Raw genomic sequence first — 15,569 nt, forward strand, 5'->3', positions numbered from 1 at the left:
ATCCACACCTACCCAAGGGAGTGACAGTGTCAATGGCCATTTCCTTGGGAGAGGGGTTTTGGAGCCTCACCAGTGTCACCACCCACTCTGCCTCAACCACTGCACCCTTAGCCCCACCACCCGTGCGCTCTCCCTCCTAGACTGCAAAACTAACCCCGTCTCTTGCCCCCCCTTGGGTTGCCTGCAGCGCGTCTTGGTACACCGCTGCCATCTGCTCTAGGATCCGCTCATGCTTCTGCTATTGCTGTCCTGCCTTGCCCGCCCCGTCCTGCTGTGCCTTGTCCGCCTCTTCCGCCTGTTTTGACGAGACACTGACATCCACCCCCACCGGCACGGTGCTGTTAAGGGCGGCGGCCACCAGGGACACCGGGGCTGAGGGGGGGCGGGGAGGAAGGGGAAGGGGGGAGACGGGGAGGGGAGGAAAGCGGTCGGAGGGAGGGGGGCAGGAAAAACGGAAAAAACGTGCCTGAGCGAGGATGACGAGGGGGCTGGAGGGACAGAGCCAGGGAGAGGAACGTGCAGGTGAAGGAAAGGACACGAGGAACCTTCAAGACACTCTGCAGAGAGAGGAAGGGCGGGGTGAGAAGAGCGGTAAAAAGGGGGAACGGTAAAATATGTGGGGTTTGTGGGGTGGGGGGTTGTGGTTGCGCTTTGTACAGGTTCTTACCGAGCTGTACCGCGTGTGTGTTGCCCACTGCACGACTCCACTGACACAACACACAAACCACACCTACATACACACGTACAAAGTCCTGGACCTCCCCCCTCACGTTGGAATGCCCTCATCTTATCGATGAGCTCCCCGGGGTCTGCGGACACGATGACGTTGCTGTGGTGGGGCCGGACAAAGCCCTGTCCAGGGAGGGAGGGAGGGAGGGAGGGGACCTGACCGTACTGGGTGGCGGCTGGTTTGTTCTTCAGGGTCGGTTCGGTTGTGGCTCCGGCCCAGAGAGAGGTGCTATCTGTGTTGGAGGTGGAGGTAGGATCTCCCCCTTGGGTATCCCCCCGGTGATTGACGGGGCGGATGGAGGGGGCTTGCCGTGGACGGATCACGGAAAGGAAGGAGGGGGGGGAAGGGGGGAAAAGGAGGAGTTGACGATGCGCCGGGGGGAAAGACGAACCGCGAACGAGTGAAGCGCCGGTGGGGGGGGATGGTCGGGGGGATTGTGTTTATCCCGGCACAACACAGTCACCTCTTCCACCTGCTAAGCCCAGGACAGGTCGAGAGCCAGCCACGCAAGCAGGGAGTCCGTGCTTCCCTTACTGCCCCTCTTTCCTGCCACTGGTGCGCACACACTCCCCCACCACCACCACTTGGCGCACCTCTGTGACCGCATGTCCAAAGAAGGCCAGCAGCGGGTCGAAGAAGCCGTTGACATTAAACAGCGCCACTGGTTTGGTGTGGAAGCCCAACTGCTGCCACGTCAGCACCTCCATCAGCTCCTCCAGAGTGCCAAAACCCCCTAAGGAGGAAGGGGGGAAGGGGGAACGTAGGAGGGGGGAATTCAGGATGAACCATGGGCGGGAAGGGGGGGGGAAGGAGGGGCTGGACGGAGGCCTGCAGCCCATAACATCCCCCCACCTAGCTTCACCCCCCCCACCTGCCTCACCCACCTGGCATTGCAATGAAGCCATCCGCATGCTGCGCCATCATCGCCTGAGGATGGATGAGTGGTTGGGCAGGTGGGCTACCTGGGGTGAGCCCACGGTGCGGTGCGGTGTGATGATGTGTGTGATGATGGGGTGTCCACCATATCACACCGCTACAATGTACAGCACAAATCCAGGGGCCCCGATCGCCCACCCAGATTAACAACATTTCACGCACCGCAGCAGCCATTGTTGCTGCATCAACGACCCCAGACTGCACACGCCGTACCTTCCGGGTGTGCATGTCCGCAACGATGTGGGTCCTGCCGATCAGTGTGCCTGATACCTGGCGGTTGGGAGTTGACGGGTTTCATAAATAGGCTGCAGATATCAACTGTCAACTGTCACTCCACGGGCCAGGCGGCAAATGAGAGATGGTTGGCCCTGTGCCGCCCTTGAGAGGGGGTGCGCCGTCTCTCTAACGACTGCACACCACAGTCCGACACACCGCAGCCGCACCTTGAGCGGTATCTGGCAACATCCCCCCCCGCTAAGTCACCGCTAGCAGCTCAAGTCCCAAAACCTCTCTCCTAAACTCCGCCAAGTAGTTCTCCGGAGACGCCCCCCTGGTCCCCACCCCTCCCCAACCGCCCTCTACCTAACCACCGTCGCCAACCCCACACACACCCAACCCCACACACACCCAACCACAACCAGACACATATGCATACATTTTTCAGTGTCTGTCTAGTTGGGACCTTAGGTACCCGCGTTATCTATAGTCGGTTCTGGTCGCCAACAACACTCTCGCGCCTCTCCACTACAGCTCCGCACATTTATATGGATTGTTGATTTCACATCAGCTTCTGTTCAACATCTCCTTGGTGAATCCAAAATTCAAGCTGTGTCTACATTTTCTCCTGGAAAGGGCTGGACACGTCGCTGGACCACGGAGCTGCACCAGTAAGGGTATTCGCGTACCCATCATCGGCCTGTTCCCGTATCGATATGCTCACATGAACTCTATTTAAAAGCACACACGCAGCTTTCCCAATCTCACCCCCCTGGGTGAGTCCGCACCTCCCTGGGCGCCAGGGCCTCGGGCAGGACTCCAAGAACTCCCTCATCCCCCAGGCCCCCCTGGACGGTGCGAGCTACTTCGCCCATAAGCCCCACAGTGCCGCCTGGTTCAGGAGGGACCAGGAGGGGAAGCAAGAGAGCAGGGATCGCCAACACAATGGTAGATAATCTGCTTTCTTCCGAAGCTTAGTTAATTCCAGCCATTACCGCCATGCCGCCAGGATCGGCGCGAGGACAAAAACAGGCCAGGAACAAGGGGTTGCGGGTATGTAGCGTCGGAGCACCCAGGGGGAAAACGTGTCATGGTGAAGTCGTCGCGTAACGGAAGGGGGGGGTTGACGGTAGAAGCTCAATAACATATGGCCGGATATAGTCCGGATTGGCGACCCGAGGGGCCTGCGGCCAGCTACATGTTCCCCCACTGCCGCCGGCGAAGTCCCCGACCGGGTGGTAGCAGATATCACGTCTGTGTTTTGTGGGGGCCTGGTGGCTGTCCTGTCGCGTTCAGTTAGGTCGGAGTCCTCTCGCGATTACACAGCTGCAGCATGCGAGGAAGAAGAGAACAGGTCGGCATGGACGGACACTTCACTTCCAGCGTGTGCGCGCCATGCAAAAAGCAGAGCCCCGCGAAAATGTGTCATATGACAGTGCTTAGAACCCTTCATGCCCCTCAGGCCAATCCTTAGGACGCTGGTATATACGTTCTCCCTGCACAGTTGCCCATATCCGGGCCATCCCCCGCCCATCCCCTCACCGCCATAGACAAGGCCAATGTTCTCTCTCACGAAGCATTCCCCGAGCTGTTTAGCAGACGCCATATATACGGGGTCAGTGCCCGTGCTTGCGCCGCAAAAAACACAAAGCTTACGAAGCTCGCGAGTCGCCATTCGATCACCAACGGTCAGGGGGTCAATGTAACCAGGTTCGCTTTTGTGTGTTTGAGTAGGAGGGCGGTTCTGAATCCTCAAGGTAGGTCCACGCAAGGCAGCTTTTAGCGGTCCACAATAGTCGTATTTGCCGACCGACAGACGCGCATGATCTACGCAAGCATGCATGTGATACAACAAAACGACTTCTTAAAAATACGGCTACAAAAGGATTGTCTTTACAAACATATCACCTCGCTGGAAAACTTGACGTACCCGCGCTTTGACAACTTTTTACTACCTACTGCCACAGTATGCCACCTGACCGGAGCCCCCAAAATTTCATTTATTAAACTTGATATCTGTTTTATTTGTACGTTTATTCATAGAATGCCATAGGGCATCTATCCCATTAGCCATCTCGCAGCGACGCTGCAATGGACCATAGACGCAAACACGCTGGGCATCGATCCGCCGCTGATGGCGATCAGGAGGCTGGGGATGCTCGGCTTTCTGGAAGCCACAACCCAGGGCATCGACGGTCTCGCCTTAGCACGGTGGCATTGCTGTCGTTTGGCCTCGTGGTCCTCTTCGTCAGCATCGTCATTGTCGTCCACTTTTCGCACGTTAGTACGATAGAAGCTGCATCCTCGAAGGTGAGATGAGCCCATAGGCCTGGTACAAAGTGCTCGTGCCAGGTTTCCAGTCCGTTGCTGTGTCGTACAGGGCTTATGGTTTAACCTGTAGCCACCCAATATAAGGCCTCCACCCGGACATGATGGCCTCCATGATTTCGAAATCTTTACAAGCTGGTCGCGAAATGGCGCTAACACATATCAGTAACCCGGGTCAGCTTTTACTCCCCGCGGCCCGGCCTTCTGCGCGATGGTGGCTTAAGGTTTAGGGTTAGGTTAAGTGGGTACCCTACCCCAACCGAACAATCGGCTAGCAGCGGCCAGCACCACTGCTCAGGGCCGTCCCAGGGCTTCCCCTATCCTCCCGCTTCCCCTTGCCACCCTCCCTTATTGAACACCGAGAATCTCTATTTTTGCATTTCCTTAAGCCTCCGCCTACCCCGCCTCCAATCCAGTCCCGTTGCATCCCTACCGGCAGCATTCCAATCGTACAGAAAGAAAGAAAATAAGGATGTCCCAAAGCAGTCCAAAGAAGAGGCAAGCTCGTTCCCTTTCGCAGAGCTGCTGATGTCCCTGACTGTTCATAAGCAAAAGCCTCTACCCTCCCCTTTCCCTCCGCTACTCCTGCGGCGCAAGACCTCTGCCACAACCGCCGCGCGTCCCCTGCCATAGTCCTGTCGTGTGTTTCGGGCCAGGCGGGTGCGGCGATGTGCCTTTACCTGTGAGATCCGCTGCCGCTTTTCCCCTTTGATGGCAGAGGCCTCCCCACAGCTGCCCCCATGTCGTCTGCACCCACACCGACCCACACCGACCCACACCGACCCACGCCGACCCACGCCGACCCACACCGACCCACACCGACCCACATCATAATCCCCCGCACTAAACAGGTTCAGGTGGTTAGCGAGGATGCAGTGGTGCTGCGCCGGGAGGAAAGGGAACTGGCGCCGGGAGCTAAGCAGGAGCAGCAGCAGGGCGCGAATCCTGGACTTGGAGATGAAGACGATGATGGCGCGGCGAATGACGAGCCTGTAGACAAAGGAGAAAAGGATGACGACGGCGCGGCGAATGACGAGCCTGTAGACAAAGGAGAAAAGGATGACGACGGCGCGGCGAATGACGAACCTGTAGACAAAGGGGAAAAGGATGACGACGGCGCGGCGAATGACGAGCCTGTAGACAAAGGAGAAAAGGATGACGACGGCGCGGCGAATGACGAGCCTGTAGACAAAGGAGAAAAGGATGACGACGGCGCGGCGAATGACGAGCCTGTAGACAAAGGGGAAAAGGATGACGACGGCGCGGCGAATGACGAGCCTGTAGACAAAGGAGAAAAGGATGACGACGGCGCGGCGAATGACGAACCTGTAGACAAAGGGGAAAAGGATGACGACGGCGCGGCGAATGACGAGCCTGTAGACAAAGGAGAAAAGGATGACGACGGCGCGGCGAATGACGAGCCTGTAGACAAAGGGGAAAAGGATGACGACGGCGCGGCGAATGACGAACCCTTAGATAAGGGCGATAAAGATGAAGATGAGCCTCAGGGCGACGTGTTGGCTACGGGCGGCGATGGAATGGTCACCCCCGTCGGCGACAACGACGATGACGGTGCCCAAAACGACGCTCCAGGGAACCTAGACGAGGATGACGACACGGCGGAGGAGGGCGCCGCCGCCGCTGGCGCGAACACCACTGTTGGCGGCGGAAACCAAAGTGCTGCTGCCGCCGCTGCTGCCATCGATGTCGGCGCGGGCGCCGACGGCAGCAGCGTATCTGCATTAGAGGGCTCTTCGCGTCCCGGAGCGGTTGACGGCAGCACGGACTATGACAATGACAACGACCAGAGCGACTTGTACGTGGATGTGGACCCCGATGTGGAGGACTACGACGCCAATCAGGACGTGGACCCCAAGAAACTGGTGCAGAGGGGGCAGTCGCAGAAACAGAAGCAAGGCGAACAGGAGCAAACGCCGCAAAAGCAGAAAGCGGAAAAGCAGGATGTTGAAAAGGCGGGGCAGCAGGAGCAGCAGGTAAGGCTGGGGTGGCAGGTAGGCGGCCGCGGGGAAGGAGCTGCTCTGCGGAGGGATGGTGGGAGGTGGGGTTTCGTTACGGGCTGGAGGGTAAGGAAGAGGGCTGGACTGGTTGACAGAGCCATACCTGCAGATGTACACACAGACACACACATCTCGACGGGTCCGGGGCAGCAGGTGGCCGTAAGCGCACGTCCTCGCCAGCGTCAGTGCGCTTCAGGGGGATATGCATGTGGTGGCTTACACTGTGCAGAGAGCACCAGGCCTGGCGTGCCGGCATTAGCCCCTCCCGACGGATGGACGGGTGGGTGGGTGTGGTGGTGGGGGCGCCTACTCGCGCAGGGCGGCCCTGCGCCTCCTCCCGCCTACCCTGCCCGGCTGCGCCACCACCAACCACCACTACCATCTCCACCACGACCTCCACGACCTTCACGACCTCCCGTGTGGAGTTCATCTCTGAATTATTATTCGGAGACTTGGGTCCTTCGTTCTGTGATGGCCCTGCTATTTTGGAAGTCCACACGCCCCGTCCAAGGTATTACAAGTTACAAGTTACCACTTGTAACTAACACACCCCGTCCGGTTGCGTCCCCCCTCCCGGGTGACAAATGGGACCCCGCATTGGGGACGGATGACGTCAGCCCTATCTGATCTCTCATTCAACCGCCCCTTGTTGCCCCTTGTGTTTCTGTGTTGTCCTCCTTCCCGGTGTGGCGGGGATTTCGTGTGGAACAACTCCGGCAGCAGCAGCAGCAGCAGCAGCCCCCGGCGGAGGGGGCGGCAGCGGAGGCGGTGGTGGAGGTGGAGGGGGCGCCCGATGGCTGCGGCTCCCTTAGTCGTGAGCTGTTGGCCCAGTGGGCCGTGAACAACACCGTGATGGTCGCCTTCACGAACTCCATCATGTTCAGGAACTTCGGGCCCACATGGCTGCACCACGTGCGGAAGGCTGGGATCAAATACTGGGTGGGTGGTGGGTGGTGGGTAGTGATGCCGTCCTTGCTCATGTGCCTGCATGTGCCCCTGTGTGGTTGTTTCTCTCTCTCTCTCTTAACGGCCCGCGTGGGCACTCGCTACACCTCTCTGGGTAATGCAACCGAGGTGTAGCACACACACAGACACATACAAGTACCTGAGCAGGGAGAAAGGGGGGCGTGTAATAATGATACGGGATGCGTGAAACTGGGAACCGTGTTCGTATGTGTGTTTGTCGCGCACTGTCGTACCCACCAAACTGACTGCCGTTCTGCAGGTTCTGGCGGTTGCTGACAACGACACCGCCAAGCTGGTCCGGAATTACGGCGCCGATCACTGCTTCCTGGTGCACGAGAACGAGATTGATGACACGGCTGCAGGTAGGGGCCAGGCAGGGAAGCGGGGCTCCCTACTGGCGTGGGCCAGCCCTTGGGACGCATCGCAGTGGTCAGGAAACTCCCGACCCGCTCCTCTTCCCTCCACGTACCCCCCTTCTACTGGCACCTCGAGCTTTTCCCCCCCCCCCTCTCCGTCTCTTCTCCCCCCTCCCCCCCGGGGCCCCATAAGCAGATTTCAAGTGGGGCAGTCGCAGCTGGCAGCTGCACACCTGGCAAAAGGTGCTGACCGTACGGCACGTACATATGTTGGGCTTCCACGTCATCAACTCCGACATGGACGTCGTCTGGCTCCGAAACCCGCTGGAGCACTTTTTGGTGTAAGTGATCTCTCCCTCCCGCCCTCCCTCCCTTCCTTCCTCTCCCTGGAAAGATATGTAGTTGAGGGCAGAAAAGAAAGAGCGAAGGACCGGGGCGCAAGAGGGGAGGGGAGGGGCACCTGGAGAGCGGGCGGGCGGGCCGATGCCCGGTACTTGGGGGGGGGGTCGTATTCTCGCCTTCTCCTTATGTAGCTGTTATCTTTCAACCCTGACACCGCCCAAGCCTCCCAGCCCCCCGTAGCTGTCCTAGTGGAGGCATTCTGAGGGAATGTCGCCTTCCTCCCTCTCCCTTGCTCTCCTGCGTGTGCGCTGTGTGCTGCTTGGTCCCCGTGCCCCGTGGTCTGCTGCTCCCCCTCCACTGCTCTCTGCGCTTGGTGGACCACTGGCGGACCCCAGACACTTGGATGCTTCCTGAACCCGGCCAACCCCCGTGTCGCGTCCCCCCTATCAGTCGACACCTCTTTAACTGATACCTAGCGTTGGCGTCTCGGCGTGTGGCATATGTCCTCCTCAACTCGCGCCCACATGGAAATGTCGCTGCCGCAGAGCCTTCCAACCCTACTGTCCCCCACTTTGAACCTGACGTACGGACGGCAACATTGTCAACTTCGCGGTATCGTTAAAGTCACGTAAACTTAAGTGACGTCTGTTTTCACTTTTGTCCGCTCGTTCATTCCCGCCCTCTCCCGGCCCCCTGCTGGGCCCCCACCATTACCTACCTCTACCCACTTACCGCCCATCTCCCCCCTGTCTTCTTCCCCCCAACCATGCACATACATACTTACATACATCCGCACCCCTCAGCAAGTACACGGAGCCCGACTACTGGGTCTCCATGGACCCCATCACCACCGCCAACCCCCTCGGGGACGATGGCCCGGAGCTGGGGGTCAGCACCCACCACTACATGAACACGGGTACGGGGAAATGGAGGAGAGGAAGGAGGGAGAAGGGGACCAGGGAAGGGGAAAACAAAACAAAACAAAATCGGCAATAGAAGGAAGAGGGGTTCGTCGCGGTTGGATGGGTTGCGGTCGTCGATTAATAGTTCGGTTATTATTTCACATGGAAGGGGACCTTTCCTTTTTCTAAGTTTTATCGTAACGCAAAACTTAAAACTCCGTCACGCCCTCGGCACCTGATGCTGTAACCTGTCATTATGTTTTTTGATTATGATACTATTATCATGCCATTATTTAATCATAATAATTATTATGTCAGAATTATTGTTGATGTTTGTTGCTGTTATTCTGGTTGAAGGTGTTTACTTTCTGCGCCAAACCCCCGGCGGTCGGGCGCTGATTGACAAGTGGTATGAGATCCGCTCGGAGATGCAGAAGACCGGCTTCCATGACCAGGACGGACTCTACAATTACTTCAAGGATAGTGGCCAGGTCGGTGGGGTGGGGTGGGGTGAGGTTGGGGGTGAGGTTGGGGGTGAGGTTGGGGGTGAGGTAGGGGGCAGCAGGCAAACTGGTGGGTGAGATGCATGCCTTATGTGCGCGGGTGGTATGGGTGTGTGCGGGTGGCCTCAAGGGACGTAAGGTGGGACCAACAGCTTGAACGTCCCCGCGTGTGTGTATTTGGGGATGTGGCTATCCCAGAGCCCCCTCCCTCCCTCGCTCACTCTCTCGGGTCCCCTCCACGTCTCAAGGGTAGTGGGGTTTCCTCGGAGGGGTGAGTTTGCGTGTTTTTTGAGTAGTACGGTAGGATGGGGTGGAGAGGGCAGCTACCTGCCAGTCGTTCATCACCACTGGACTCCTAACCCCTAGCTATCTTTGGTCCCTCCTCCCCCTCCCCCCTTTCCGCCTCCGCCCTTCAGCTTGTACGGCAGGACATCAGGGTGACCCTGGTGGTGGAGGGCAAGACCAAGCTGGCCCAGCTGCCCGCCACTCTCTTCCAAAACGGCTACTCGCACTGCATCAACCAGATACACAAGGTAGGCAGGAAACGGGAGATGGGGTGCGAGGGAGGGTTCGGTGGGGCATGGCTTGGGCTGTGATGCGTGTGTTTTGTTGGGGTGTGGGGGGGGTTGCGCGTGTGTGGGGGTGTGGCAGCGGATGTGTGGGTGCGGGTGTGGTTTCCGCAGGGATAGCAGTAGACGGGGAAAGAGGGTTTGTTGTATATGGAGGCTGTGTGGGGACTGGTTGAGAGCTGCCGGGAAAGGAACCGGAACCGGCTAAGAGCTGGCAACTGCCCACTGCTGCCTCGCTGTAAGTAAAATTGAGCTGGATCGGTTTGCGTGTACCGCCGAGCTCTCCTCACTCACTAAGCGGGCGAGAAGGAAAGGGGAGGAGAGGCCGGTGGGGAGTATGAAAGGGAGGGTGAAGTGTTTCTCCTGGGTGCACTGTTCTGGTCGACTAGGCTTTTGTTATGGCGACCTACCCTGACACACGTGGGCCCTTTGCTCTGTCCTGCAGGTCCACGGTCTTCAGCCGTTCGAGGTGCACTTCGTGTGGGTGTGGGGCGGCAACGCCGGGAAGATCAGCCGCATGCGTGAGCAAATGTGAGCGAGGAAACATCCCGCTGGTGGTGATGGGGGGTGGGGGAGCGGAGGAGGTGGGGGATCTCGGGGCCGGGGGCAGGGCCTGAGGCTTGTAACGCCCCAGGAGGGGCAGGAAAGAAGAAAAGAAGGTTTGTGTGCGGGTCGGAGGGACATTGGCAGGATGCGGTGACGTAGATGTAGTAGTAGTAAATGCTCTTCAATTATGTGATGTGGATGTGAACCTAACGTTTCAATGGACGTCCGCTGCAGGAGGCCTTTACATGCAGTGCATGCTCGCGCTTTCGTGACTCTTCCTTAGCCCTCGTTCCCCAATACCCCAACACCCCAACCCCCGGTGTTCTGGCCCCCCGGTGTGCTGTCTCGGGTCGGTGTGCGCAGGTACTACATTGATCCGCCATCGTACTATTCGGATGGGTACTTCCTGTCGTACGACGTGGAGCCAATCCAGGTCCGGTTGCAGATCTCACGCGGCTCCACATCCGCCGCGGCCCTTGCGGACCTCCCGCTGCTTTTGTTGCTGCTGCATTTGCTGTCTTGCAAGATGGTGCTGGTGCTGGTGCTGGTGCAGGTCCTCAGCGTTGTGCAGCTCCTTACCCATGCGGGGCCCCCCCGCCGTAACCAGCTCCGAGCCCACTGACCCCCCGCCACCCCCCCACCCCCACTTGCCCCACCCTCCGTAGGATCCGGCGGGATTCAACGAGTGGCGGGACACGGAGGTGGGCGGCTGTGGTGGGAGCTGTGGTGGGGTTGGGGCGGTAGCTGGAGGAAAGGCGGGGAAGGGGGGTGCAGGGATGTGGGTGCGGGTGCGGGGGCCCGGGACCAGGTGCCGGTCGCACAGGCCGGGTTTCTGGACTTCCTGGTTTCTTGGCGGTGGAATTAAACTCTTATACTAATGCCGACGAGGACACGTCGCTCGCTTCCGGCGGGCTGTGCTGTGCTGTGCAGCTTCCCCGGGCCCTCCGGCAGCTGGGTCTTCCTTTCCCTGCGGAAAGGGTGGATGGGGTCTGTGGGGCTGTGGGTGGTGGTGCTCGGCCTGCCCCGGATAGCTGTCTGACTGGTGCCTTGATGTGTTGGTGAGCTGGCTGGTGCGCGCATGTGACTCTCTCCCCACGTGCGGCTCATCCGTCCCCACCGCCAACCAACCCGCGGGTGCTTCGGCCGCCACTGATCCCACTGGTCCCCCTGATCCCCACCCTAACCCTCTCCCGCGCAGGCCATGGTCGAGACCCACCTGACCGCTCTGGACAGCCAACTGACGGACACTTGGTACGGCCTGGCGCTGGCGGCCCTGCTCAACCGTACTGTCGTACTGCCGAAGGTGCTGCGCAGCCGGGAGGAAGGGGGGCTGTGGGAATGGGGAAAGGAAGGTGGACCGGGTGGGGGTTGGAGGGGTGTGTGTGTGTGTGTGTGTCTCGGCGCTCCTCGTGCTTTTTAAGCAAGTGTTATGTGGACAGCAGCAGCACTACCACTACTCAGGAGTCGCAGCATCAGCACCAGGGGCTGCGACGGAGCGCTGACACCTGGATGACCTGTAATCAGCTCTCTACACACCGCCCCATGCTGCCTCCCTCCTCCTCTGCTGATGCTTCGTCCCCTGCCCCACCCGCCGCTCCTGCTGCCGTTTATTCTTATGCCTACTTACTTGCTGTCCTCGCCTTGCCCTGTGCACCCTGGGCCCCCTTGCCTGGCTCTGTGTCGCCCCCCTCCCCCTCCCCCCCCCAGATGAAGTGTTTCTGCATCCAGAACTGGTTTGAGAACCCGCAGTGCCGACTGCCCGGTGAGCCGCACACGCGCTTCCCGCTGGCTCCCGCCTGCCCCGCGGACTATGTGTTCAACATGGACGCGCTGGCCAGCTTCAACGTGTCAGGGCGCCGAGTGGAGTTCAGGGAGTTCAGTTTCCTGGACAACGAACGAACGCACGCGGAGGTCAAGGTGAGTGCATGTGTGTGTGTGTGTGTGGGGGGGGGTCTCTTCCGATAGGGGCCTTCCCACCCCCCTCCTTCCCCTCCTAAGTATCCTCCATCAGGTCTGTATCTCCACAGCCGCTGTTCCCCGTCCCTGCCACCGCGCCATTCAGGAACGACCGCTGGTAGTGATCGCCAGTCGCAAGGCCACCGCGCCCAGCCGCGACGGCGACGTGCTCACCATCCCGTCTGGCCTCAAATCCGGCCCACTGCTCGCCGCGCTACAGCCCTTCCTGCAGGCGCCAGCCGCGGACGTCGCGGGTAAAACTGCGGCCAAGAAGGTTACCGGTGCCGCCCCTAAGCGACTGCACTTCCGCAACCCGCGTCTGGCGTTTGGCGGCTGGAGCGACCCCGCCGTGGCTCAGGAGTTCGAGGCGCATGTGGCGGGTTTACCCGTGAGGTGGTGTTGTCGCCCTGATGCGGTGGCGAAGGAGCATAAAGTGGAGGTGCACCACCAGCTGACAATGCACCCCGCAAAGGAGGTGACGAAGGAGGGCGGGGGCGGCTCCGCCTCCGCTGCTACGGCCCAAGCCCGCCTCCGCCTCCGGCTGCAGCACTGATGGGTTTCTTTCATCGCGGGTGGATGGGGCCCTTTTGCTGCGTCTGCGTATGTGCAGCTTGGTTTGGATAGGGAATCAGGAGGCGGAAGGGGACTGGGGGGGGTGTTATAGCGCCGCGTGGTCCTGGTCTGGATGTGGGCCATTCAACTCACAGCCCCAGTATATACCCAAAATCCCATTCAGTACACGGGGGTGGGGAAGGGGATGTCGCGGAGACGGTGGCGAAGGGGAAGGCCTGGGAGTGCGGCGCGTGCGTTAGACGCTTTAGGGGCCATCATCATTGCATGAGGGCCGGGGTGGCATCCGCACACATGGGTTTGGGCCGTACAGGCCGTGATACCGTACATGTGCTTGAGCTGTACAGGTTTTCATCGGACAGATATGCCTTAAAATCCATTCGTCGCATTCTGGTTCTTTTGCGAGCGTAGATTTGAGTAGCCTGTGCGAGTGTGCTGTGGTCATAATAAAGTTCCCCTATGCCACGTGCGTGTGTGTGTATGTTCGTACACACACGTGCACGCGTTCAAGTTGATGCGTGTCCCGGGGAAGTAGGTCGAACGGGGAATGGGTGGTTGAGTTAACAGGAACAGCCGCCTAAGGCTCTAAGGGTACTGCCAATCCTGGGTGGGTCTATTAGGGTTAATGGAACGTGATCATTTATGGTTCATAGCATAAATAAGGAGGAGGCGCGAGCCTCACAACGACAACAACAACAACAACTCATTATACATGCATACGTGCACATGCACATGCACGCTCGGACTTCTAGCTGGAGGAAACGTGCAAGGGGTTGCCTTGGGGTGGGGGTTCATGGCGGAGATGGAGAGGCTGCTGTACTGTAGAGGAGAGCGGACCCCGGTAAGGCTGAGGCTGAAGTTGAGACCGACGATGAGCGCCCCTCCCGGGTCCCGGTAGTGCTGAAAAGACGGCGACTATGGGCGCGGGTGGATGGAGGGGGGAAAAGCGTTGGAAGCGGCCATGTACGCGATCACACCAGGGCCCACAACATTGGGCTGTGATTCGGAGGGAGGGGCCTGCCAGGTATTGTGGAGTGTAGGGTTAGGTGGGAGTGTGAAACATTCAGCTGTGATACGTCTCCAAACCTTATGCCCAGCCGCATTGCAGCCCTGCTAGGCAATACAGGCCAATTGACGCCACAACGGTCCTCCAAGCGGCAGCCAAACGGTAATGCGGAAAGATGATGGAGCCCTCGTTCCTCTTCACCATGGAACACAAGAAGACGTCACAGGAAGTGCATTTGCGTGGAGGCGCTGGGAAGCCTAGGCCTTTGCAAGAGGTTTTACTACACTGGTACCCTGGAGACGGAAGATAGGGGTCACATACGACACACAACCTTCTGCGCCGAAACCACCATTCCTGACGACGTAATGAACGAATGTCGTTACAGCGGATCCCGCCGCATTGGGTTCGGAGGACATGGCGGGCAGTTTGAAACGGCACGAAGGGTCATATCAGATACACGGGCGATGCGTCGACCGCCAGGTACAGCGGCGGCGAGTCGTATGCGGTCGAGGTAACGCAGCAGGAAGGGGGAACACAGCAAGGAGCTGCTTCCAGGGGAAAAGCCTCGTCCAGAATTAGGACCTCCTGGGAGTTCGTGACAGCGGGGGCAGGGGGGAGGAGGGGGAAAACACATGTGGCGCGGGGGGATTGAGCAGTGCAAATTTCGAACTGCGGCTGCAGAGGAGGTCGAGCAAGGAAAGCCAACAGGGAGCCGCGCGGGGAGCAAGCGGCGACGATGGGCAGGAAGGTTCTGGACAAGTTGGGTGTCGGCTTCAAGGAAGCCGGAAAAAGGGCGGGGCCCCTCTGCATCCGTACAGGCCGGTAGCAAGGGTGGCAAGGGTGACAATTGATGGGTAGTGTCAACGCGGTGGGAGATATGCTTTGTTGCAGCAGTGCTGATGGTGTGAGAGCTAAGCTTGCACTGGCGGAATCGTCAGCACCGCCTGCGGGCTCCACGCGAATCGCATCCATTCCGGGTGCATGCCGCATGGACAGTGCGGCAGACCGCAAGTCGGAATGCCCGTGCGGGCAAATGGTAACGAAAGCTGGGTGAATTTCGGTGCTGTCTGTGATGTTTATCCCCGAAGCGCCAGCGGCCTCAGCAATCTGCCCCACAGCCGCGGGGTTCATCGGGGCACACCGCAAGTCTCAGGAGGCCCCGTGCATTGGCCAAAGTAAATGTACAAACAAGGAGCTTGTGTATTTCATAGAGAAATGAAAGCAAATTATGTTGGCCTGCTGGTGGCAAGTCGGATTGCCCATGCCGGCAAATGGTAACACAAGCTGGGTGTTCGAGTTATCATACGCCGTCATCTCAGAATTCCATTGTGAGATACGCGGCAGCTTTTGGGATGAAATTTAGCGCGAGAGGCGTTGATGTGGCTTTTGAGGTCGGTGAATGGAGGCAGCTAAACTTGTTTGTGCTCATACGGTCTTTGTTAGCTACATGCGAGATACCTTGCAATAGAGAATGCTGTATAGTACCGATAACGCGTTTCAGCCGGGTGAAATATTCTGTTTGGTCCGTTACACACTCAAGGCCTGGGAGTTCGAGTTATCATACGCCGTCATCTAAGATTTCAAATATGAGATACGCGGTACCTTTTGAGATGAAATTTAGCGCG

The 15,569-nt window shown here is 58.9% G+C and overlaps 2 protein-coding genes across 2 annotated transcripts; one reads left to right on the forward strand and one right to left on the reverse strand.

Annotated features, from left to right (window-relative positions):
- Positions 1 to 663: 663 nt before the first annotated feature.
- On the reverse strand, positions 664 to 3,557 carry VOLCADRAFT_61608 (uncharacterized protein; the record flags this gene model as incomplete). Its single annotated transcript, XM_002951785.1, has 6 exons — positions 664 to 852; positions 1,324 to 1,463; positions 1,615 to 1,657; positions 1,880 to 1,936; positions 2,671 to 2,774; positions 3,425 to 3,557. The coding sequence occupies 6 exons, from the start codon at positions 3,555 to 3,557 to the stop codon at positions 664 to 666; spliced, it is 666 nt and encodes a 221-aa protein (XP_002951831.1).
- Positions 3,558 to 5,748: 2,191 nt separating this feature from the next.
- Positions 5,749 to 12,921, forward strand: VOLCADRAFT_92385 (uncharacterized protein; the record flags this gene model as incomplete). Its single annotated transcript, XM_002951692.1, has 13 exons — positions 5,749 to 6,204; positions 6,952 to 7,167; positions 7,454 to 7,556; positions 7,747 to 7,891; positions 8,696 to 8,808; positions 9,152 to 9,285; positions 9,714 to 9,830; positions 10,312 to 10,397; positions 10,776 to 10,959; positions 11,078 to 11,113; positions 11,611 to 11,715; positions 12,120 to 12,329; positions 12,475 to 12,921. 13 exons carry the CDS (start codon positions 5,749 to 5,751, stop codon positions 12,919 to 12,921), a joined length of 2,352 nt encoding a protein of 783 aa, XP_002951738.1.
- Between the last annotated feature and the right edge of the window lie 2,648 nt (positions 12,922 to 15,569).

The sequence above is a fragment of the Volvox carteri genome (genome assembly GCF_000143455.1).
Source record: "Volvox carteri f. nagariensis unplaced genomic scaffold VOLCAscaffold_25, whole genome shotgun sequence".
Taxonomy (NCBI): domain Eukaryota; kingdom Viridiplantae; phylum Chlorophyta; class Chlorophyceae; order Chlamydomonadales; family Volvocaceae; genus Volvox; species Volvox carteri.